The sequence below is a fragment of the Eurosta solidaginis genome, chromosome 3 (assembly GCF_040869045.1).
Source record: "Eurosta solidaginis isolate ZX-2024a chromosome 3, ASM4086904v1, whole genome shotgun sequence".
Taxonomy (NCBI): Eukaryota; Metazoa; Arthropoda; class Insecta; order Diptera; family Tephritidae; genus Eurosta; species Eurosta solidaginis.
Window position 1 is genome coordinate 266,375,652 of NC_090321.1, and position 23,663 is coordinate 266,399,314.

Here is a 23,663-nt window from a genome sequence, read left to right on the forward strand (position 1 = left end):
TCACACTGCTGTCCCAGCATCTAGCAAGAGCAGTTCATTAATGCTCAAATTATAACGCTCGAGATTATTTTTTATCCACCCATCCATTTTGGCTATAACATCAGCCGACAACTCGTCTTTATAGCCACCTGATAAACCACGGCGTACGAAACTGTGCGGAAAGTTAAATATAAATTGAGAAAATATTTAATATATTATGCTCATAATTACCTATGATCTTCGTAATTTCCCGCAGCATATTTGGCCCGCAACTGCTCAAATCCCCAATGATGATTCACTTTGGGGTTCTCTGTAACGAATAACAAATGTATTAATAATACAAGTTATTAATTAGAGTGACCTTATACGACTTTTAGGGTTTCTCAAAGAGTAAAATTCCAAAACTACTCATAACATTACCACCGAAGAGTTACAATTTTCAGGAAGAAATCTGAAAAACCATAAGACGTAGAGTCCACAGAGGCCAAACGACATCCCAGCAGAAGTCACTAAAGAAATTGTAAAAACGCGATCAGAGGTCCTGCTAGATATACATATTTAACTAGCATTTTCCCACGGCACAGTTCACACGAAGAAAATACGACACAAAATTATTGCGAGTGAAGACGTCCTTCCTACCAGGGACTTAAGATATCATCTCCGCAATCAATATGACGAAATGCGGCATCTGAGGACTCAGAAGCCCGTTCTTAAAGTCAAATACCCTAAGCTCGCAGTATAGGAAAGCAACCTCCACAAGAAGACGCGCATTAATCTAGCTCAACTTCGAGCTGGATACTGTAACAGGTTAAACCCTTACCTATCCAGAATCAACCCGGCATACATAATGTATGTCCGGCTTGCAACGTGCCCCACATGACACACGCCTTCGTTTCAATTGCAATGTGGAACCAACGCCTCTAGCACCCCTTTTTCTCTGTTCAACCCCTGTTAAAACTGCAAGTTTCCACGGACTCGCGTTATTGCTACTTTGTGAGTATTCGCACCCATTGGATGGACCGAATCACTGCTACACAACATTGCGATACAACCCCGATATGATCCTGAAAACAGATAGTCCAGAAAAGTATTGTGTATTTCAAAATATTCCGCAATTAAAAGGAAAGCAATGACTCCATAAGTAGTCACGAAACGGACCCGAAATTATCCAAAAAATAAGTCCGAAATATTTTTAGACTTGGAATAATCGCCAATAGTCCAGAAGAATCCCGAGATTATTTAGAAAATGTCCAAAAATAATCTGGAGCTACGCCCGAAATCATCTTGTAACTATCCGGAAACAGACCTCTTTTCCAAAATCATTCCGATGGAAATCTATATGAAGCATGAACTTATACACATTTTTTTAAAGTGAAAGGGGCGGTGCCACGCCCATTTTCACAAATTTGATATTTTTCAAATTTCTTGCTAAAATTCCACTTGGCAAAGGAAATATAATAAATATAAAGCTATTTTATGCAAAGATATAGCTTTTTTTATTCGTCCAAAAATCCTTTAAAAAGCTTTTATAAAAAGTGGGCGCGGTCCTTAACCTATTTCGTAAATTTTTCTTCGAAGCATTGCCTACAGCGAAGGCAAACTTTCTGCTCAATTTTATTATGATAGGTCGGTTCTACGCCCCTTTTCAAAAATTTTTTATCAAGAGTCTCAATATCAGTCCACACATAATATTTCAACACTCTAGGTGTATTACTTACTAAATAATCAGGTGTTTTGTATTTTTCAAAATGATGTATATATTATTATGTAAGTATGCGTGATTATCATCCGATTTCACTAATTTTCAATGCCAATCTATTCTGGGTCCAGATAAGAAATTATACCAAATTTGGAAGATATCCCAATATTTACTTAAGTTATCGTCTTAACGGATGGACAGACGGACGGACGGAAGTACATGGTTTAACCAAATTTTTTTTCGATACTGATGATTTTGATATATGGAAGTCTATATCTATCTCGATTCCTTTCTACCTGTACAACCAACCGTTGTGTTACCAAAGCTAATATACTCTAAAGCAACACTACTGTAAATTGGCAAATGTAAAGGGTACCGCAACTCGACATCAACATACAACATACCAACCATTATGCATGTTTGATGCAATTAACATGCGTTTAACGTGGGTACCTGTCTCTTAGGCTCAACCTCGCGGTGTCACAACAGCCGGATCTAATTGCAACATCAGTGACCTATGGGCTTCATGTTCCCGGCCCAAACACTTCACAGCCGGATCATTGGTACCAAATTAGCTTGTAGTCGATTGTACAATCACAAGGTCTTACCTTGGTCACCAAACACCGCCAGATACGTGAAGAAACTCCACGATTTTAATACAATTATTAAGGGATGTGATAACAACCTTTTCGTTACATCGAATTGACATGTCCGTTCACTGTAGGATTAGCCCCTATCAAACTAATCCTAAGCTACTAATCACGTTAACTCTAGATCCGATGCCAACCGTTCAGTATAGCATAACAAAGCATTTCAAAAAATAGTGAGCTCGAACCCGCTCTTACAATTATCAACTTTTATCAATAAACGATAGGCATCTGCTTTGTCTGTTTTCAACCGTTTCCTTGACCTTCCGCAGAAGAATCTTTGAAAAACACATACTTAGGTAAGAATACTTAAAGAGGCTGCTTACCCTTGTGGGCGAACCCAGAGAAAACTTTATTGCCAACTTTCCAACGAAGAAGGCCGGAGAAGAGACCTGTATACAATCATCATGCGACACATCATATCAGATCACAAATTGGCTATTCCTGCTCCCCACAGTAGAGTTTTTTTCGACAATGATAGGCTCACCATGCTCCCTTTCGAGTTATGACCACTCAGGATTGGATAGCCTCGGTATCTATCTCCCTTTTACGACGGGCTTACCATACCGCGGGCATATTCTACTAACCCTTACCCACAGTAGGGGAATTCTAGTTATATGTACCAAGAAAACTTTTTGAGAACCGCTTAAATATTTTCTTAAATTATTAAATAAATATTCTACTCCTCCGAAGAGTTTTTAGGCCGAGTTTCTCTTCCAATTTGCGTCGTTCTCCTTTTAGTTTTTCCTACAAATAGGCGGGACGGGACGTGCATCTCCAAGGCATATGAATTTTTGGATACACTCGGAGTGCTTGCCAAACACTGCCGAGGGGCGACCCCGTTTAGAAAAATTGTCTTCTAATTGAAAAAACTTGTTTCTAAAATTTTGAATTTGCTTTGTCCGTGATTTTTATTTCTGAGTTTTGGCTTTCTGAAGAGACTAATGTTTTCTGAAAAGATGTGTTTCTAAATTTTTGTTTTCTGAATTTATGGGGGGACCTCTGCAAAAATACCCACAAAGTAATTAGTTAACTACTTAGGCATAAGTCAAGAGGTTCTTAGGGGGCGCACGGGATGAGATATTTAGAAGAAACGTACGAAACGCAGGGAATTTTGGGATTGATTTTTATGTAAGTTCGCATTGAGCTACAACTGTAAAACTTCACAGATAGGTTAAGACACCGAGAAAATGCAAGAAAAGGAAAAATAGAAATAAAATAAAATAAACTTAAGCACTTCCTTAGTATAAATGGGCAAAAATCAGCGACAAATGTCTCCTTATATAAAGTCATATTCTTACATATTCTTTGGAGGTGGAGCCGTGTGTAGAAGTCCACGAAAGTGGGGAAAGCTTCTGACCGCCATTCACCTGGGAATGGCCAGAGCGATTCTTTTGCATGCGGTTCAAGCAGCTCACTACTGCCGTTCGCTTGCGGCCAAGTATCCTCTGGGTAGCCGCTAAACGGTGAGCTAATGTGAGAAGGCGATAACCTGGCTAGTCCACTCTGACATAATCGGTTTAAGGGGGGAGATCTCATCGGCAGCGTCTGTACAGCTCTAGGTGCGGCTCCAAGCGGGCGTCTGCCTTGGAGCAAGCGACTCGCTATATAAACCTGCAAGTAATATCTTCAACACCGCTGAGCGGGTTGTGCGCTGGGCTTGGGACCCGCCACGTAAAACCATACTACAATGAAATATAACAACAAGCCTCGGATAAATACACTCTCTATTGATGACGACCATGGCAAACGTTTGAAGGACAATGAATTGAGGGCATGCACCTGGAACGTCCGCTCCCTGAATGGGATTGGCGCAGATGCCCGGCTGGTTGATGTCCTCGTCAAAGCAAAATCTGACATCACCGCCGTCCAAGAAATGCGTTGGACGAAGTAGGGAAGAAAGAAGATCAAAAATTGTGACATCTATTGGAGTGGCCATACGAATAAGCGCAGTTTCGGCGTCGGATTCGTGGTGGGAGATAGACTCTGTCGCCAAGTTTTGGCGTTCACGCCTGTGGACAAGCGTCTCGCCGCTATCCGAATAAAAGCAACATTTTTTAATATATCATTCATCTGCGCCCATGCGCCGACAGAGGAGAAAGACGATGAGGAGAAAGACACTTTTATGAACAATTAGAACGCAAATACGAGCGCTGCCCCCGTCACGATATAAAAGTCGTGCTTAGTGACCTCAACGCCAGGGTGGGCATAGAAGGTGTTTTTGGCCCTGCAGTCGGAAAGTTCAGCCTACACAATGAAACTTCTCCTAATGGACTGAGGCTGATTGACTTTGCCGGTGCTCGAAACATGGTCATACCCAGCACGGACGGCATGCCTCCAGTGTTTTAGATATGCGCACGATCCGAGGACCTAACATCGACTCGGACCATTATCTCGTTGCAACCAAAATACGCACCCGCTTCAACGCGGCTAAAACCAAGGAACAAAAAACATAGGGAAAGCTAGACGTCGAAAAGCTTCAATTACAACAGACTGCCAATGATTTCGCAACTCGACTCTCACACCTGCTCTCTGAGAGCACAACTCATCCTGAAGGAATACAGGAGCAGTGGGAGCATATTTCCAAAGCACTTCGTACTGCCGCCGAGGAAAAAATTGGTTACCGACGACAACGAGAAAACAACTGGTACAATGAAGAATGCCGCATTGCAACTGAAAGAAAAAACGCTGCCTACAGGGCTACGTTAAAAGCGAGCGCGACAAGAGGAGTGTGTGAACGCTATCGTGAGTTGAAAAAGGAAGCGAGACGCCTTTTCAGAAAGAAAAAAGCAGAAATAGAAAGGCGTGAGTGCGAGGAGCTTGAGCTTCTAGCCACCACGAATAACGCCCGAAAATTGTACCAAAAAATACGGCGACAGACGGAAGGTTTTAAGACCGGGGCAAACTCCTCTAGGAACGAAAATGGCAACCTTGTAACTGATGTCCAGAGAGTGCTTAGATTATGGAGGGAACACTTCTCTGTTCTCCTAAATGGAGGCAGCAATTTACCGCGCAGAGATGAAGTACCCGACCCCGCAATCGATGATGATGGAATATATGTTCCCCCGCCCGATTATGAAGAAGTTAGAATAGCAATAACCAGATTGAAAAACAACAAGGCCGTGGGCGTTGATGGATTGCCTCCGGAGCTATTCAAGTACGACGGCGAGGAGTTGGTAAGGCGCATGCAGCAACTTCTTAGCAAAATATGAGCGGAAGAGTGCATGCCCGACGGTTGGAATCTAAGTGTTCTATGTCCAGTCCACAAGAAGGGGGATACTGCAAACTGCACCAACTATCACGGAATCAGCCTTCTTAATATCGCATATAAGGTCCATTCAAGTGTATTGTGCGAAATATTGAAGCCCGCCGTGAACCGGCTGATTGGACCTTATCAGTGCGGTTTCAGACCTGGTAAATCTACCATCGACCAGATTTTCACAATGCGCCAAATCTTGAAAAAAAGCCGTGAACAAAGAATCGACACACATCACCTCTTCGTCGACTTTAAAGCCGCCTTCGACAGCACGAAAAGGAGCTGCCTATATGCCGCTATGTCTGAATTTGGTTTCCCCGCAAAACTTATACGGCTGTGCAAAATGACGTTGAGCACCACCGTCAGCTCAGTCAGAATTGGGAAGGAACTCTCCGAGCCGTTCGAAACTAAACGAGGTTTCAGACAGGGTGAACCCCTATCGTGCGATTTCTTTAATTTGATGCTGTAGAAAATTATACTAGCTGCAGAACTTAACCGCACTGGAACAGTATACTATAAAAGCGTGCAATTATTGGCATATGCTGATGACATAGATATTATCGGCCTAAACACCCATGTTGTTAGTTCTGCTTACTTTACTGGAAAAAGAAGCGGTAAATATGGGTTTGATAGTGAATGAGGACAAAACGAAGTACCTGCTGTCATCAAGCAAAAAGTCAGCGCTACTGTTGGCAGTCATAATTTCGAAATAGTAAAAGACTTCGTTTATTTGGGAACCAGCATCAACACTAGCAGCAACACCAGCACTGAAATCCAGCGAAGAATCAATCTTGCGATTAAATGCTACTTTGGATTAGGTAGGCAATTGAAAAGTAAAGTCCTCTCTCGGCGAACGAAAATCATACTCTACAAGGCACGTATTGTACCCGTCCTTCTATATGGGGCAGAAGCATGGACCATGACAACAGCAGATGAAGCGGCTTTGGGAGTGTTCGAGAGAAAAGTTTTTCGAAAGATTTATGGACCTCTACGCGTTGGCGATGGCGAGTACCGAAGAAGATTTAATGATGAGCTGTACGAGCTATAAGCAGATATCAACATAGTCCAGCGAATTAAAACGCAGCGGCTGCGCTGGCTAGGCCATGTTATGCGAATCAAAGATGATGCTTCGGCCAAGAAAGTGTTTCTATCGGAACCCGCCTATGGAAGCAGAGGTAGAGGGCGGCCCCCACTCCGTTGGAAGGACCAGGTGGAAAACGATTTAAACTCCCTTGGTGTGACCAATTGGCGCCGGTTGGCGGAGTGAAGGAGCGACTGGCGCGCCTTGTTGGACGGCCATAACCGTTTAGACGGTTAAGTGCCAATTAAGTAAGTAAGTATTCTTGCTAAACTTTGATTTTTAAATTTTGACATAGAAATTGCAAAACTATTTATGAGAAGTAAAAATATAAAGGTGGAGCGCAATTGATTGACTAATAATATCTCCTTTCCTACCAACTTTCCAATCCATGTAATGTGCGCTCCACTTTTATATTTTTAATTCTCATAAATAGTTATGCAATTTCTATGTCAAAATTTAAAAATCAAAGTTTAGCAAGAATATGTCTTTTTATAAGGAGACATTTTTCGCTGATTTCCATTTATATAATGGAAGTGCTTAAAATTATTTTTATAATCTAACCAACAAATAATAATAATTGAATATCTGATATTGTTGACCAGTGTTAAGCCATGAATTCTTAAAAATGAAATACATTTTTTTACTTTTCAAATATCTTAATAACTCACTTTTCATTTCCTCAAACGACAAATGATGCAACATTTCCGCCATTTGTTCCTCGGTTATATTCTTATTCAAAAATTGGCAAAGATCTTCTATAACTTTTCTCAGATTTTGTTTCATGCATTCAAAACTTGTATAAAAAATCCAGGGTTCATTACGCAATGCATAAAATTCTGTTACATGGTCGAAATCGGTCTTTGATATCGTATCTTCTTTTTCAATATACTCCAGAACATATTGTTCGAGCGTTTGTTCTAAACCAAATCCAAGGTTACGTTTATGGTAATAAAATGAAACAATGTAGTCTTTTGGGTTTCGATAAACATAAATTGTCTATAAAATACAAAATTTAATTAAACATTTTATCAAGAAAATACTAATATACCTGTACCTTTGGTTTCTTGCACCAGAGCTGTTGTGGTAATAGCGGTAAAGGATTATGCGATTTAAAGAAACGTGGTGACTTAAGTGTTTCCACCCTTTCAAGACCGCGATCCAAGTCCTTGTGTATAAGGTATTCAAATCTGCAAATAAGAAAATTAAAGACTTATGTATATAACCAAGACCTGGCTAGGTATGTCATAATACAGAAACCTCGGTTTAGGGCCTGGATTTGTCTTGCATGCACATTTGTCTAGTAGCGGAAATTTATCATACTGTCACGGATATTAGCATCGCTAAGTTATACCATCACTAAGGCGATGCTAAGGCCACGATACGCAGTATTTACGTCAATAATCAAATCATGTATACACATATATAAGGCAGCCGAAAGATGTCACACACAAATGCATTTACTTATACGCCTATGTATGCGCGAGAGACTGTAAACTACAAACATTCACATCAATAATTCAATCATTATGTATCTACACAAACGAATAAATAATTTCGTCTACACATATGTACGTATACGAGCAGCGGAGCGGCAATGCACAAATACATGCATATATCTTATCTGAGTTGTCACAAGAGAGAGCAATAATTTGTGCACGTAGTTGTGGCTGGCGATTTTGTAGCCGAAACTAACTAGTAAGTTCTGGAAATCGAAGAGCCTAGAAGTATGCAGCGTAAACTATAAAAGCGGGGCAGGCGAATAAGAAGTAATTCAGTTTGATTTGAGTTGTCAAGCAGTTACGACTAAGACGATATCTAGCGAGCAATAGCAGTATTATTTTGAATAGTGGAGTTTCATTTGAGCTATCAGTTTGGTTATTAAGCTATTCGTTGCACAGTTTGAGTGTTATTGTGAAGTATTTTAATAAAGGCCATTTTTCCATTATTCAATATTGGAGTTATTTATTCAACAGTTTAGCGATACGAACCTAGCAAGAAGGGCAAATAAGAGGAATTTGCAGCAAATTCGTTACAATTGGTGTCAGAAGAGGAATTGTTGAATAAATTCCAGAGGACAACAAGGACATGGCAAAATTCAGTGAATTGAAGATCCAGCAACTGAAGAAGGAGTTGGACAGTCGTGGATTGAATACAACCGGCAATAAACTCGAACTTCAGGCACGACTACGAGAGGCAATGGAATTAGAGGGAATTAACGTGGAAGAATATGTCTTTCATCTTGATGGCGAGGAGACAACAAAAATTGAAGAGAAAAACGAAACATCGCAGAGAGTTACCAGCACAGACTTGAACATGATATTGGCTGCAATATCTGCACAAACATCGACAGTAGCATCAATGTCGTCGCAATTGGCATCCCAACTGGAAGCGCAGGAAACACGCATAACATCGAAGATTGAAGCACAAGAAACGCGTATGTCAGAAATGTCGACACAGATTACATCCAAGGTGGAAACACAGCTCGAAGAACAGAAGACATATATGGCATCCCAACTGGAAGAGCAGAAGACATATATGGCATCCCAACTGGAATCACAGGAGGCACGTATTTCAGAAATGACGTCGCAAGTGTCATCTCAATTGGAAGATCAAAAGACATATATGGCATCTCAATTGGAAGCGCAAGAGGCACGTATATCTGAAATGTCGGCAGAAATTTTGGAACAGGTATCATCAAAACTGGAAGCGCAGGATGCAAAAATGGCTCAATTTCAGGCAGAAGTAGATGAATTAAAAGGTCGTATGGAGCAGTTGCAACTTAATCGACCGGCTGCTTCAGCGAGTAATACGAAGGTAAAAACACCATCATTTGACGGTTCTGTTCCTTTCCAGGTCTTCAAGCTACAGTTTGAGAAGACCGCAGCAGTGAACAACTGGAATGCGGAAGAAAAAGTTGCTGCACTGTTCGTGGCATTGAAGGGGCCAGCAGCGGAAATTCTACAGACGATTCCCGAAGGAGAGCGGAACAATTATGAAGCATTGATGGCTGCTGTAGAGCGACGTTATGGAAGCCAGCATAGAAAACAGATATTCCAAATTGAGTTGCAAAACCGCTACCAAAAAGCAAATTAGACATTGCAGGAGTTTGCTTCAGATGTTGAAAGGTTGGCTCATCTCGCAAATGCGGACGCACCCGTGGAATACACCGAGAGGGTAAAAATCCAGAGTTTTATAAATGGCATACGAGACGTGGAAACGAAGCGAGCTACATACGCAAACCCAAAACTGACATTTGCTGAAACGGTATCACATGCATTGACTCAGGAAACGGCCTCACTATTAAGTAAACCACCATACAAAGCTCATCGTGTGGAAGTGGACAGACCAGACTGGGTAGACACAATTTTGGAAGCACTGAAGGGATCACAACAGAAAAATGCCGGAGTTATTAAATGTTTCAAGTGCGGCAACCCAGGTCATATTGCACGACATTGCAGCACCGGTCCCAATAGCTCCAACAATGTGGGTGGCCGTAAACGCAGAGCTGAAGGAGATGAGCAAATCTCCAAGTCCACTCAATCGTTAAACTAAAGCGAGTCAGCCGCAAGGGGCGACAGCTGGCTCCCTCAATTGAATGCCCCATAATCTCTATCTCACAAATTGGAAGAAGGTCAAACAATCTTACTGTCGGAGGACATGTGGATGGAAAGGAACGTTTACTGACTGTAGATACGGGTGCATCTCATTCCATCATTCGAGCGGATTTAGTCAACAAGAAGATAACACCATTGCATGGAGCAAGATTGCGTACAGCCACTGGAGAAGACAGCACGGTTCTAGGAGAAGTATCATGTGAAGTCGCAATTGGGAACGTCACGGTAGTACACAATTTTATAGTCGCAGAGATTGTTGATAAAATCATAATTGGAGTGGACTTCTTAATCGACCAGGGCATCAAGATTGACATGCAAAGTAAGACGATGCGATATAAGAACATGGATGTACCACTTAATTTCGGCTACGAGAGAGGCTACAGCAGTAAACGAGAGCTGGTGGAAGAGAGTCAGCAAATACCACCAAAATCCGAAGCAGTCATCTGGGCAAAGGTTGATGGAGATTGTGGGACAAACAAATTGTGGGTTGTCGACGCAGCAAACAAATCAGCACTGAACATACTTGTAGGAAAAACCCTGGCTATGACAAAACAAGATGGACATATTCCGGTAAGAGTACTCAATGAGTTCAAGTCTCCACTCAAACTGACTAAAGGAGCTATTTTGGGAAGATGCCAAGAGGCTGAAGTAGTTATTAACTGTGAACAGCTCCAGGAACACGTTTCAGCTAGTAATACTAATCTTTCAAATGACATCACGGCATGGACGCAAGGGCTAGAGGAAGCATATCAGAGTAAGGCAAAACAACTGCTCCTAAAGTACGCGAACATATTTGACCAGGATGGTTCTAAACCAGGCCGCACCAACGTTGTGAAACATCAAATTGACACTGGAGATGCGAGGCCGATCCGTCAAGCTCCACGTAGTGTTCCACTGGCGAAGCGGGAAGTTGTGAGTCAAATTATACAAGAAATGAGCGACAGCGGCGTCATCGAACCATCAGCTAGTTCCTGGAGCTCACCGGTAGTACTTGTAAAGAAGAAGGATGGAAAAATGAGGTTTTGCGTGGACTACCGGAAGTTGAATGACGTTACGAAAAAGGATAGCTACCCATTGCCAAGAATTGACGACACTCTGGACTCGCTCTCTGGTACGAAATGGTTTTCCACACTGGACTTGAAAAGCGGCTACTGGCAACTGGTGGTGAAGGAGGAAGACAAAGAGAAAACAGCTTCAGCGTCGGAGATTGTCTTTGGCAATTTACAGTAATGCCCTTTGGACTATGTAATGCACCAGCTACTTTCGAGAGACTCATGGATCAGGTATTGAAAGGACTACATTGGAAAACATGCTTGGTGTACCTGGACGACATCATCGTATTGGGCAAGAATTTCGATGAACATCTTAAGAACTTGGAGGAAGTTTTCCAAAGAATAGCTGGCGCTGGTCTGAAGTTAAGTCCCAAAATGTGTGCGCTGTTTAAAAAGGAAGTAAATTATTTGGGTCACAAGGTAAGGGCATCTGCACTGCGAACGAAAAGATAGAGGCTGTAAAGGATTGGCCAAGACCACAGAACCTACATGAATTAAGAAGTTTCCTTGGGCTGTGCACATATTACCCCCGTTTTGTACAAAATTTTTCCAGCGTAGCCCATAGCCTCCATGAGCTTACAAGAAAAAATAAAGCTTTTGAATGGAAGAAGGAGCAAGAAGTGGCTTTCCAAACATTGAAGGAGCGTTTGTGCACTGCCCCAATGTTAGCATATCCGATTCCAGGAGCAACATTTATTTTAGATACAGATGCGAGTGGATATGCTATAGGAGGCGTTTTATCACAACTGGTCGATGGACAGGAGAAGGTAGTTACATATTACAGCCGTTCGATTGGAAAACCAGAGAGGAACTATGCGTTACGCGGAGAGAGCTGTTGGCATTGGTAGAGTGCATTAAACATTTTCACAAATACCTCTACGGCCAGCGATTCCGTGTCAGGACAGATCACGCAGCTTTAAAATGGCTACTGCAGTTCCGTAATCCGGAAGGACAATTGGCACGGTGGATCGAGCGACTACAAAGCTATGACTTTTTCATTGAGCATCGAAAAGGTAGTACCCATGGAAATGCCGATGCAATGTCACGAAGACCATGTAGTTTGGAATGCAAGCACTGTTCAAAAACCGAGGCTAAAGAAGACATTATAGATGTCCGGCTAATGACTATAACATGTACAGATGAATGGGACAAGGAAGAGCTAAGAAAGTGCCAGCTAGAAGATGCAGATCTGTCACGTGTTATGCAAGGGCTCGCACGAAATGAAAGACCAAACAGAGAAGAGATGTCAGCAGAGAGTCCCATTGCGAAGTCATATTGGGCACAGTGGAACAGTTTAGAATTGATTTCCGGTTGCCTTCATCGAGTATGGGAGAGTGAGGATGGTAAATACAAGAATAAACTGATAGTTGTTCCCAGAAAGAGGATTCCTGATGTGCTCAGCGAGCTGCATAATGGTCCAAGCGGAGGTCACCTTGGAATCACGAAGACGCTCGAGAAGATTAAACAGAGATTCTATTGGGTTGGTTGCCGTCAGTCGGTCACTGAGTGGATTGCGAACTGCGAGGTTTGCAGCAGAGCGAAAGGGCCCAGAACACGAAGTCATGGCCAGATGAAGCAATATAACTCAGGTGCGCCATTTGAAAGGATCGATATGGATGTCGCCGGTCCATTTCCTACTAGCAACGGCGGAAACAAATATGTACTGGTAGTTATGGATTATTTCAGCAAATGGCCAGAGGTATACCCAATCCCAAATCAAGAAGCGGAAACGGTAGCAGAAGTGTTTATAAACAATTGGGTTGCAAGGTATGGTGTACCAATGGAGTTACATTCTGACCAAGGCAGGAATTTCGAACCAGCTGTGTTCCAGGAAATGTGTAAGTCATTGGGCATTCGAAAAACACGGACAACTGCATTGCATCCTCAATCCGATGGTATGGTAGAACGATTCAATAGAACATTGGAGGAGCACTTAAGGAAAGTAGTAGACAAGTACCATAAAGAATGGGATACCCGCATACCATTATTCTTGATGGCTTACCGATCAGCAGTGCATGAGACAACGGGCCAAACCCCTGCAAAAATAATTTTTGGCAATGACCTTAGACTGCCAGCTGATTTGAAGTTTGGGATAGATGCCAATGCGGAGAGAAATGTCAGGAAATCCACTAGTGATTTGGAAGAAGAGCTAAGAGAAATACATGATCTGATAAGGCAACGAACAAAGATTATGAGTGACAAGATGAAAGCCAGATATGATAAAACGATTAATTCAGAAGGTTTTCAGGAAGGAGATTTGGTGCTGTTATACAACCCGCAACGAAAAAAAGGTTTGTCCCCGAAATTGCAGTGTAATTGGGAAGGCCCATACAAAGTTGTAAAACGGATCAACGATGTAGTGTACCGCATACAAACCATCGGTAAACCACGAACCAAAATGAAAGTGGTCCATTTGGAAAGGCTGGCAACGTTTAGATCGAGAGATTTGTCTGACCGGGACGATCAGACTTAGGTGGAGGGCAGTGTCACGGATATTAGCATCGCTAAGTTATACCATCACTAAGGCGATGCTAAGGCCACGATACGCAGTATTTACGTCAATAATCAAATCATGTATACACATATATAATGCAGCCGAAAGATGTCACATACAGATGCATTTACTTATACGCCTATGTATGCGCGAGAGACTGTAAACTACAAACATTCACATCAATAATTCAATCATTATGTATCTACACAAACGAATAAATAATTGCGTCTACACATATGTACGTATACGAGCAGCGGAGCGGCAATGCACAAATACATGCATATATCTTATCTGAGTTGTCACAAGAGAGAGCAATAATTTGTGCACGTAGTTGTGGCTGGCGATTTTGTAGCCGAAACTAACTAGTAAATTCTGGAAATCGAGAGCCTTGAAGTATGCAGCGTAAACTATAAAAGCGGGGCAGGCGAGTAAGAAGTAATTCAGTTTGATTTGAGTTGTCAAGCAGTTACGACTAAGACGATATCTAGCGAGCAATAGCAGTATTATTTTGAATAGTGGAGTTTCATTTGAGCTATCAGTTTGGTTATTAAGCTATTCGTTGCACAGTTTGAGTGTTATTGTGAAGTATTTTAATAAAGGCCATTTTTCCATTATTCAATATTGGAGTTATTTATTCAACAGTTTAGCGTTACGAACCTAGCAAAAAGGGCAAATAAGAGGAATTTGCAGCAAATTCGTTACAATACTATATATGTATCTAATTAAAAAGGGTGTCAGTATACTTTGTAATGTGTCGTCTGGACAGAAGGATCTTGTTCCCTGCAGGAGGTGGTGTCCGCCTAACGCTTCCTAAGCTGACTCAAGGCGCTCCTTTTTAGGATCAGACGACAGGATACCAGCGGAATCTGAACAGGGATAAGGACATTCCCCGAAGGCCTTAGGGAGTGTTATTGATGGTCCTTTTCGGGATGCAGATCCGGTACGTTCCGGTAAAAAGCACCAGCCCGACCATCTCGGGAAGTATTTAGTATGACCACATGAAACCTTCAATGCAATACCGGCTTCCCATCCCCTAGATCCGTTAAGAAATTTGGTATTTTAAACTTCGACCCATCCGTGAACAACTTAACTGGTACCCTGTCCAAACTAATCCCCTTCCCATTCCAACCTGGTAGAAAAGCTAGAGTGCCAGAAATTTGAAAGCCTTTCCTGCAATATCTCCTTTACGGGGGCTGCTATTTCGTGCCGATAGCCTTCCATTGGGTCTCCAGAATAGTTTATTGTTCAATCCCCCAATCGAAAGAGTTCTTAAAGTGGGCATGTATATCCGCTTGTAAAATAGACCAGTCCATATGATTCAGCCCACCTGGTAACAGTGTCCAAGTAGCCCTGTAAAACATCGCGCAGGATGCCCAGACATTTGAGGTTTAGGGTAGTGTTATCGATGCTTAGGGTCCTTTGCCTTGAGCGAGTAAAGTGAAAAAAATTTGTGGTTGGTAATTTGACGTAAAATCACAACCTTTGAGTGAATCAGAAATACTGAACGATTGATCAACACTTGTGTTCGCTGAAAGCATCCAATGATAACAATATGATAAAACAATAACTTTTCACTCTCGGTTGTTGACGAAGCTATTTTCAAAAAGCCCAGAATTGTTTGTTTCTAGTGTAGTGTGCCTAACCACGCTAATGCACGCGATACACATTGCTGAGTCAACAGGTTTGATGTCTCGATTGCATTTGACATAGCTTTACATATGAGACACCAGTGACACATAGCTTAGCAATGTGTGATCGCATTACAAGTGGCACACTTATTCCAGAAACAATTAGCAATTAACCATTTGTATGTATTTCAAGCGGAAATCGTTTATGAAATATATTCCAGCAACAGTAAGCAATTTTGTATGCATGAGTAGAATTAAGAACTTCGCTGTAAAAATATAAAAGCTGGCGATGAGCCAAAATAAAGCATTCTTGACTACACACTTCTACCAGGTATTTGTCTTTATTCAGGAATCAAAGCGGGCATTTTAATGCTTCGACAAATGTGGCTGGAGAGCTAAGATAATACTCAAATCCACACCTCATCTTGGACTAGGCCCTATATAGGAGAATTAGGGAAACACTTGATTCAATCCTGATTCAGTGGACCAGGTCCCTTATACTAGTAAAGAAAGCTCTGTTATGGTTTAGCTACAACCCGTGGACATGATATAATTAAATCCAAATCTTAAGTTTACTAAGACTAACACCTGTATGTTTACATATAGAACTGCACAAGGTCTTGGTACTCACGTCTTTTTTCAGAAAGGTATAAGTCTTGCAAAAAACCGCTACCTCCATGTGGTTGTGCGGCTGGTTATCAGGTGGAGCTCTAGCGGTCCCGAATTCCTCGGGGAAGAGGGGTATAGAGAGACCTTGAAAGTTTTTAGTGGTCATATTAAATCGTTTCCTTTTTTATTGAGATCGAATCTCTTAACTTTTTTTTTTTGATTGAAATTGTAGAGTTCCTTTTAATATATTGTAACGAATTTAGTGAAATTCTGCTTATGTGCAACTTTCTGCTTACGTTCAATCGCTAACTGTTGAATAAAACACTCCAATATTCTGTATTACAAAATTGTCTTTATTAGACTACTTTGAAAGTACTTCGCAATTAAACTTCACTTCGCAACTGATAGCGTGCTTAAATCAAACTGTTTCCTGATTACTTAGCTTTCACTGCTTTTATACTCTGTGCCCAAATGTCTAGACGTTTCTTCTGCTCGAATTTTCTACTTGGTTACCAGCTATAAACTACAGATGCACGGTTATAACCTCTCGCATAGCCATATGCGCGTGTATATGTGAGTAATACTTCCACCGATGACTACATCTGTATGTGAGTTATCTCTTTGTTGCCTTGTATGTATGGGGTAAATGATGATTAATGTGTTTACGTAGCTTGCTTAATGTTTCTGTTGTTGTGCCTTTATTTAATAACCTTAGGGATGTGAGATGTGAGTGAGTGATGCTAATATTCTTCACAATCTTATACATTTTACCTGTTAACTTTATATACTTTGTGAACTCATTAGTTTATGTTCAATAATTTTATTTTCATTATCTTGATTTTTCAAATAGTAAACATTTCCATTCAGTTGAAAATATTTATAAAATAAAAACCTACATTTAGGCGTTTAATATAATAAGGCTACATATTTGTATATTAAAATATAAAACAAGTAAGGAAGGCTAAGTTCGGGTGTAACCGAACATTACATACTCAGTTGAGAGCTATGGAGACAAAATAAGGCAAAAATCACCATGTAGGAAAATGAACCTAGAGTAACCCTGGAATGTGTACCAAATGGAAGGTATTAAAGAGTATTTTAAGAGGGAGTGGGCCATAGTTCTATAGGTGGACGCCAGTTAAGGACATCGCCATAAAGGTGGACCAGGGCTGACTCTAGAATTTGTTTGTACGATATGGGTATTAAATGAAAGGTGATAATGAGTATTTTAAAAGGGAGTGGGCCTTAGTTATAGATGGACGCCTTTTCGAGATATCGTCATAAAAGTGGACCAGGGGTGACTAGAATTTGATTGTACGATACGGGTATCAAATGAAAGGTGATAATGAGTATTTTAAAAGGGAGTGGGCCTTAGTTCTATAGGTGGATTCCTTTTCGAGATATCGCCATAAAGGTGGACCAGAGGTGACTCTAGAATGCGTTTGTACAATATGGGTATCAAACGAAAGGTGTTGATGAGTATTTTAAAAGGGAGTGGGCCTTAGTTCTATAGGTGGACGCATTTTCGAGATATCGCCATAAAGGTGGGCCAGGGGTGACTCTATAATGTGTTTGTACGATACGGGTATCAAATTAAAGGTATTAAGGAGGGTTTTAAAAGGGACTGGCCCTTAGTTTTATATGTGAATGCGTTTTCGGGATATCGACCAAAATGTGGACCAGGGTAACCCAGAACGTCATCTGTCGCGTACCGCTATATTATTTACATATGTAATACCACGGACAGTATTCCTGCCAAGATTCCAAGGGCTTTTGATTTCGCCCTGCAGAACTTTTTCATTTTCTTCTACTTAATATGGTAGGTGTCACACCCATTTTACAAAGTTTTTTTGTTAGGTTAAATTTTGCGTCAATAAACCAATCCAATTGCCATGCTTCATCCCGTTTTTCGTATTTGGTATAGAATTATGGCATTTTTTTCATTTTTCGTAATTTTCGATATCGAAAAAGTGGGCGTGGTCATAGTCGGATTTCGGCCATTTTTTATACCAATACAAAGTGAGTTCAGATAAGTACGTGGACTGAGTTTAGTAAAGATATATCGTATTTTGCTCAAGTTATCGTGTAAACGGCCATGCGGAAGGACAGACGAACGACTGTGTATAAAAACTGGGCGTAGCTTCAACCGATTTCGCCCATTTTCACAGAAAACAGTTATCGTCATAAAATCTATGTCCCTACCAAATTTCAAAAGGATTGGTAAATTTTTGTTCGACGTATGGCATTAAAAATATTCTAGACGAATTAAATGAAAAAGGGTGGAGTCACGCCCGTTTTAAAATTTTCTTTTATTTTTGTATTTTGTTGCACCATATCATTACTGCAGATGAATGTTGACATAATTTACTTATATACTGTAAAAATTTTAAATTTTTTGTTAAAATTTGACATAAAAAAATTTTTTTTTAAAAGTGGGCGTGCTCGTCATCAGACTTAGTTAATTTTTATTAAGCACACATATAGTAATAGGGGTAACGTTCCTGCCAAATTTCATCATATCTTCAACGACAAAATTACAGCTTGCAAAACTTTTAAATTACCTTCTTTTAAAAGTGGGCGGTGCTACGCCCATTGTCAAAAATTTTACTAATTTTCTATTTTGCGTCATAAGGTCAACTCACCTACCAAGTTTCATCGCTCTATCCGTCTTTGGCAATGAATTATCGCACTTTTTTGGTTTTTCGAAATTTTCGATATCGAAAAAGTGGGCGTGGTTGTAGTCCGACTTCGTTCATTTTAAATATCGATCTGAGATTAGCACCCAGGAACCTATATACCAAATTTCATCAAGATACCTCAAAATTTACTAAAGTTATTGTGTTTACGCACGGACGGACGGACGGACATGGCTAATTGAATTTCTTTTTTGGCCCAGATTATTTTGATATGTAGCAGTCTATATCTATCTCGATTAGTTTATGCCGTTACGGATTACCATTATGCGAACAAAGTTAATATACTCTATGAGCTCTGCTCAGCTGAGTATAAAAATTCATTTCACAATGGTTATCACCGTATAACATACATACATATTGCATATTTTAGCTTAGGTGTATGCTCAGAAAAGTTGTTCGAACAATATCATGTGCTTAATTCAGTAAGACAGTATTTAATGTTTAAAATTTTTATGTAAAAAATTGATTAATCATTGTTTGTTTGACATGAATATTGAGGTAACTGTTTACTGCAGTTTTTTGAAGCTCCGCCAAAACAACCAAATTTGAAGCCTCAACATTGTTTTGCTTGGCCCACCGAATGCACGTGCCAAAACTCTCAATAGCATGAAAATTTTTATGATACAAAACACAAAATTTGTTAGTTGTTCGTACAACCAAGTACTGTCGATTCACGTTTCTTCGTACTATTAAGTACTCAATGTAAAAATTTTGAATGTTCGTAAAATTGAAATTTCGTAGAATCGAATGTTTGTAATAACAACAAACTGTTGTATATTAAAAGGAACGCTACATTCTTATTGTTCTAACATCTGAAAATTCATCGTGTAATGAAATTTTGAGTAAATTACGTGAAAAATTTAGAAATGTTCATTAAATCATCACAACTCCAATGTTGGTATTTACGTTCCGAGAGATTTACAAACATGTAAATTTACATTTGTTCGTTTAATTAATAAGCATTCTTTACAACAACCATATGAAGGTACATACAAGGTACTTAAAAAAAGAAATATTTTAAAATTGAAAGTGATAATTAAATCAGAACTATTCCGATTGATAGGCTAAAACCAGCAATTATTGAAGCGTTACCTAACAACTCTAACACTTATCACAATAACATTGGAAAAAAAAAGAAAGTCACATTTAATTTATTTAATGCTAATTCTCTGGAAGGGGGATTAATGTGAGGTTCCTTTTAATATATTATACATTTTACCTTTAAAATTTATATACTTTGTGAATTCATTAATTTATGTTCAATAATTTTATTTTCATTATTTTGATTTTTCAAATATCAAAAATTTCCATTCTGTTGAAAATATTTATAAAATAAAAACCTACATTTAGGCGTTTAATATAATAAAGCTATTTGTATACATATTAAAATATAAAATAAATGTATATTATCTATATATTAATACGCTAACAAAATTTCCATACAATCAATTGACAGGCTGTTTCGCATACTAAGCATACGTAAAATCATATAAAAGTTATATGAATCGATTCGTATTTATCAGCCGCAGTGCATAGGCCTATCTTTGTTAACATATATTACTCTATTTGTTTATAATTAATAGAAAAAGTTTTTTGTAAATTCGAAAATCTGTGCAACTATCGAAATTGCCATCTGTAGGACGCATTATGTTCAAAAACCCCCCTGAGTACATAGCTCCAAATTCTCAATTGTCGCGTTGCTCAAATGTTTCATCTCTACATACGTATATATTTGTACACGCCAAACGGTGAGAGAACTACTGCTTCGCCCATTTTCTGCTGAAATAAAATATTGTTCCCATTGTTGCCAATTACCTATATTGGCCTGTACCAAAATCCTTAAAAAATTGTTCTAAATAATTTTTAGCGCACAAAAAAACTTTAAAGAGAAGTAATAACTTAACCGGCCTATTTTTTTGGACAAATTTTACTTACACGTAAAAGCATAGGTCTTTATTAAACAGATTCTTTGTTTTTCATTTTAGGTGCTTTAAAAAAAATAAAATCAGAAATAATGAGTCAACTTTTGTTCAAGCTCACTAAATTTATTTATTTATAACAATTAATTGCAAATTTGACCCAAATGTTTTTTGCATTTCCAGATTTTATGCTCATTTTAGATATAGCACGTCTTATAGTGAACAAAAAATAAATAAATTTGCTACAAAGATATTACATTAAAATTTGTATATTGTCTTTTATGCTAATTTATTTTGATATTTCTTATTTTATTTTATTATATTATCTTTTATCATGTTGTATATTAAATTTGCTACAAAGATATTAAATTATAATTTGGATATTGTCTTTTATGCTAATTTATTTTGATATTTCTTATTTTATTTTATTATATTATCTTTTATTTCAACTTAGTTTATTATTATTTAAATGCAACTTTATTGAATCGGAAAATTTCACGTTGTATATTAAACGAAAAAAAAAACGACCCAAAAACGTTTTCGATTTTAGGTCGAAATATTGCATAGGCCGTATATTACTCTACTATCTATATATTAATACGCTAACAAAATTTCCATACAATCAATTGACAGGCTGTGTCGCATACTTAGCATACGTGAAATCATATAAAAGTTATATGAATCCATTCGTATTGATCAGCCTTCTTATTTTATTTTATTATATTATCTTTTATCACGTTGTATATTAAATTTGCTACAAAGATATTACATTAAAATTTGTATATTGTCTTTTATGCTAATTTATTTTGATATTTCTTATTTTATTTTTTATGAAGGTATCCTCTATTCTATTCGAAATTTTCGTTTTCGTTTACATATTACATATGTATTTATAATTAATTTAATTAATTATAATTTAATTTAATTAATTATAAATACATATGTAAATTAAATTAATTAAATTAATTATAAATACATATGTAATAGTAAAGCGCCAATTGCATACCTAACCGATGGTGTGAAATAGGTTAAATTCCTTTAGCACATTTCTTCGTTCTTAACTAAAAATTCGTGTTTTTTGAATTATGACGCTATTGAAGTAAATGGGCGATATATGTATATGTAGGCCGTATATGTAGTTTATATTGGTGATATACGCCTACTGGGGAACCGAGCACCCAAAACTAACTTCGGTAGCGCGCCAGCGGCATATCTCCCGGGTGGTGTGGAAAAAGCAAATTTTCAATTCAATTTCAAGTAATTTCACCACAATTCTATGTAAATTTCATTCGATTTTACACAATTGTTATATTTTTTTTAAGGAGCTCCATACCAAAACTTATAATTACATTTGAAAAGTTTGTGGAAAAATTAAGAAAATACAATCAAAGATTATAACGTCTTAGGTCAAATTCAAAATTTTAATGAGAACTTTAAGTTAGATAGATCAGTTTGCTATATTTCCACTCACTGCTCAACTATTAACGCATTATTGCACTACCCCAACACTGGGTGCATAGAGTGAGTTGAAAAAAATACAAGTTGTTCGAATTTCGACCACGGGCGATACCAGTTATTAATTAACCGTGATAACAATCTTCAACAACACATACATTTAGGCGTATTTAAATAAAAGTTTTTATAAAATATAAAAGTGGTTTCAACTACTATATTAAATTATGAAAACAAAATTAGTGAACATAAAATAATAAATTCACAAAGTATATAAAGTTAACAGGTAAAATGTATAATATGTGACCCGGTCTATGAAAAGGTGACTTATAACTCAAAAAAGAAATTGCGAGAAACAGCTGTTAAAGATAAACAATGCATTTCTTCAGTTTCATACTAGTAGTAATTTTTTTTAGTCATAAGCCACCTTTTCATAGACCGGGTAACATATAATAAAAGGAACCCTACAGAAAGTCATACAAAAAAAAAAAAACGCGAGAGCATCGAGGAAATTAAGTTATTTAATTTCGAAGTTAATTCCTGGCAGCAATTTACGTACATATAATATCTAGATTAGTTGTCCAACGACACTCGGTCAATTTTAAACATCATAGCATAATCAAATCCCTGCTTGGCAAGGATAGAACTACGAATGAGATACATATACTTGAAAGTTGGGTATTTATGAGTAGAATATAACCCTACCGAGATATTTTCGCCTCGTTGTCGCAATGGCTTTAAGCTGAGAATATAGTAGGAGTCTGCGTTCCATAGCACAATTGTGCTATTATCGCGTATACGAAAGTGCAATCATTTTAATTTTTGTAGACCCATGGAATAAATTAATTGGATAATTCCACCTCGTCGTCTTCCATACGGCCAACTCAGTCTGCCTTTGGGCAGCGCCCTGTTAACTCTTCAACAACCATGGATAGATCAGCTTTTTTATACGCTAATAGCTCTGTGGTATTCAAGTTGAGTTCGCCAGTGCCTGCGCAGGTCATGAAATCAGCCAGTTGCCAAGCATGTCCTTTTACCAAAAAGGAGTGAGGCCAAGCAACCCGTTACCTCACGGCGGTGGAACCATGTTTTTTAGCAACCACCTGACATAGCTGGTTTGACTACAGGGTAGTTTAATTATCAAAACCGTCAAACACAAACCACGAAAAACTCATTCTTAAGATACCCAATTTCTAAGCGTGTAATTCATACATATAAAAATATTTCATTTCATTCAAATACACAATATCACATCTTCCCATTTATCTTACCCTAAAAACGGCGATCTCACTTCCAAATGTTCATTGCGTGCAGCTTCAAAATCGAAATTGTTCAACACCAACCACAACAGCTCTTGCATCCAAGTTGTACCACACTTTGGTAGTGTCACCAACCAAACGTCATCGTCCCTCACCTCCATATGGTATACTTTATCTACAAAACTTTGATCAAAAAATCCAAACATTTGACGTTTGGACCAATCTTTTGGAATCAAATTTGTTGGAAAGCTTTTCGGTTTCAATGGTACTTGTAGCAT

General features: G+C 38.7%; 1 protein-coding gene across 1 annotated transcript; it reads right to left on the reverse strand.

Moving 5' to 3' along the window:
- Positions 1-23,663, reverse strand: LOC137245517 (amine sulfotransferase-like). Its single transcript, XM_067776318.1, has 5 exons — positions 23,398-23,663; positions 7,717-7,849; positions 7,331-7,658; positions 211-289; positions 1-151 (listed from the first exon to the last, which is right to left on the reverse strand). Exons 1-5 carry the CDS (start codon positions 23,661-23,663, stop codon positions 1-3), a joined length of 957 nt encoding a protein of 318 aa, XP_067632419.1.

Coding starts and splice junctions, on each gene's coding strand:
- LOC137245517 (XM_067776318.1), bottom strand. CDS start 23,663: ATGCTACAAGTACCATTGAAACCGAAAAGCTTTCCAACAAATTTGATT. Junction 290..7,330: donor GTCGTTTGAGGAAATGAAAA/GTGAGTTATTAA, acceptor TATTCGTTACAG/AGAACCCCAAAGTGAATCAT. Junction 152..210: donor GGAAATTACGAAGATCATAG/GTAATTATGAGC, acceptor CTTTCCGCACAG/TTTCGTACGCCGTGGTTTAT.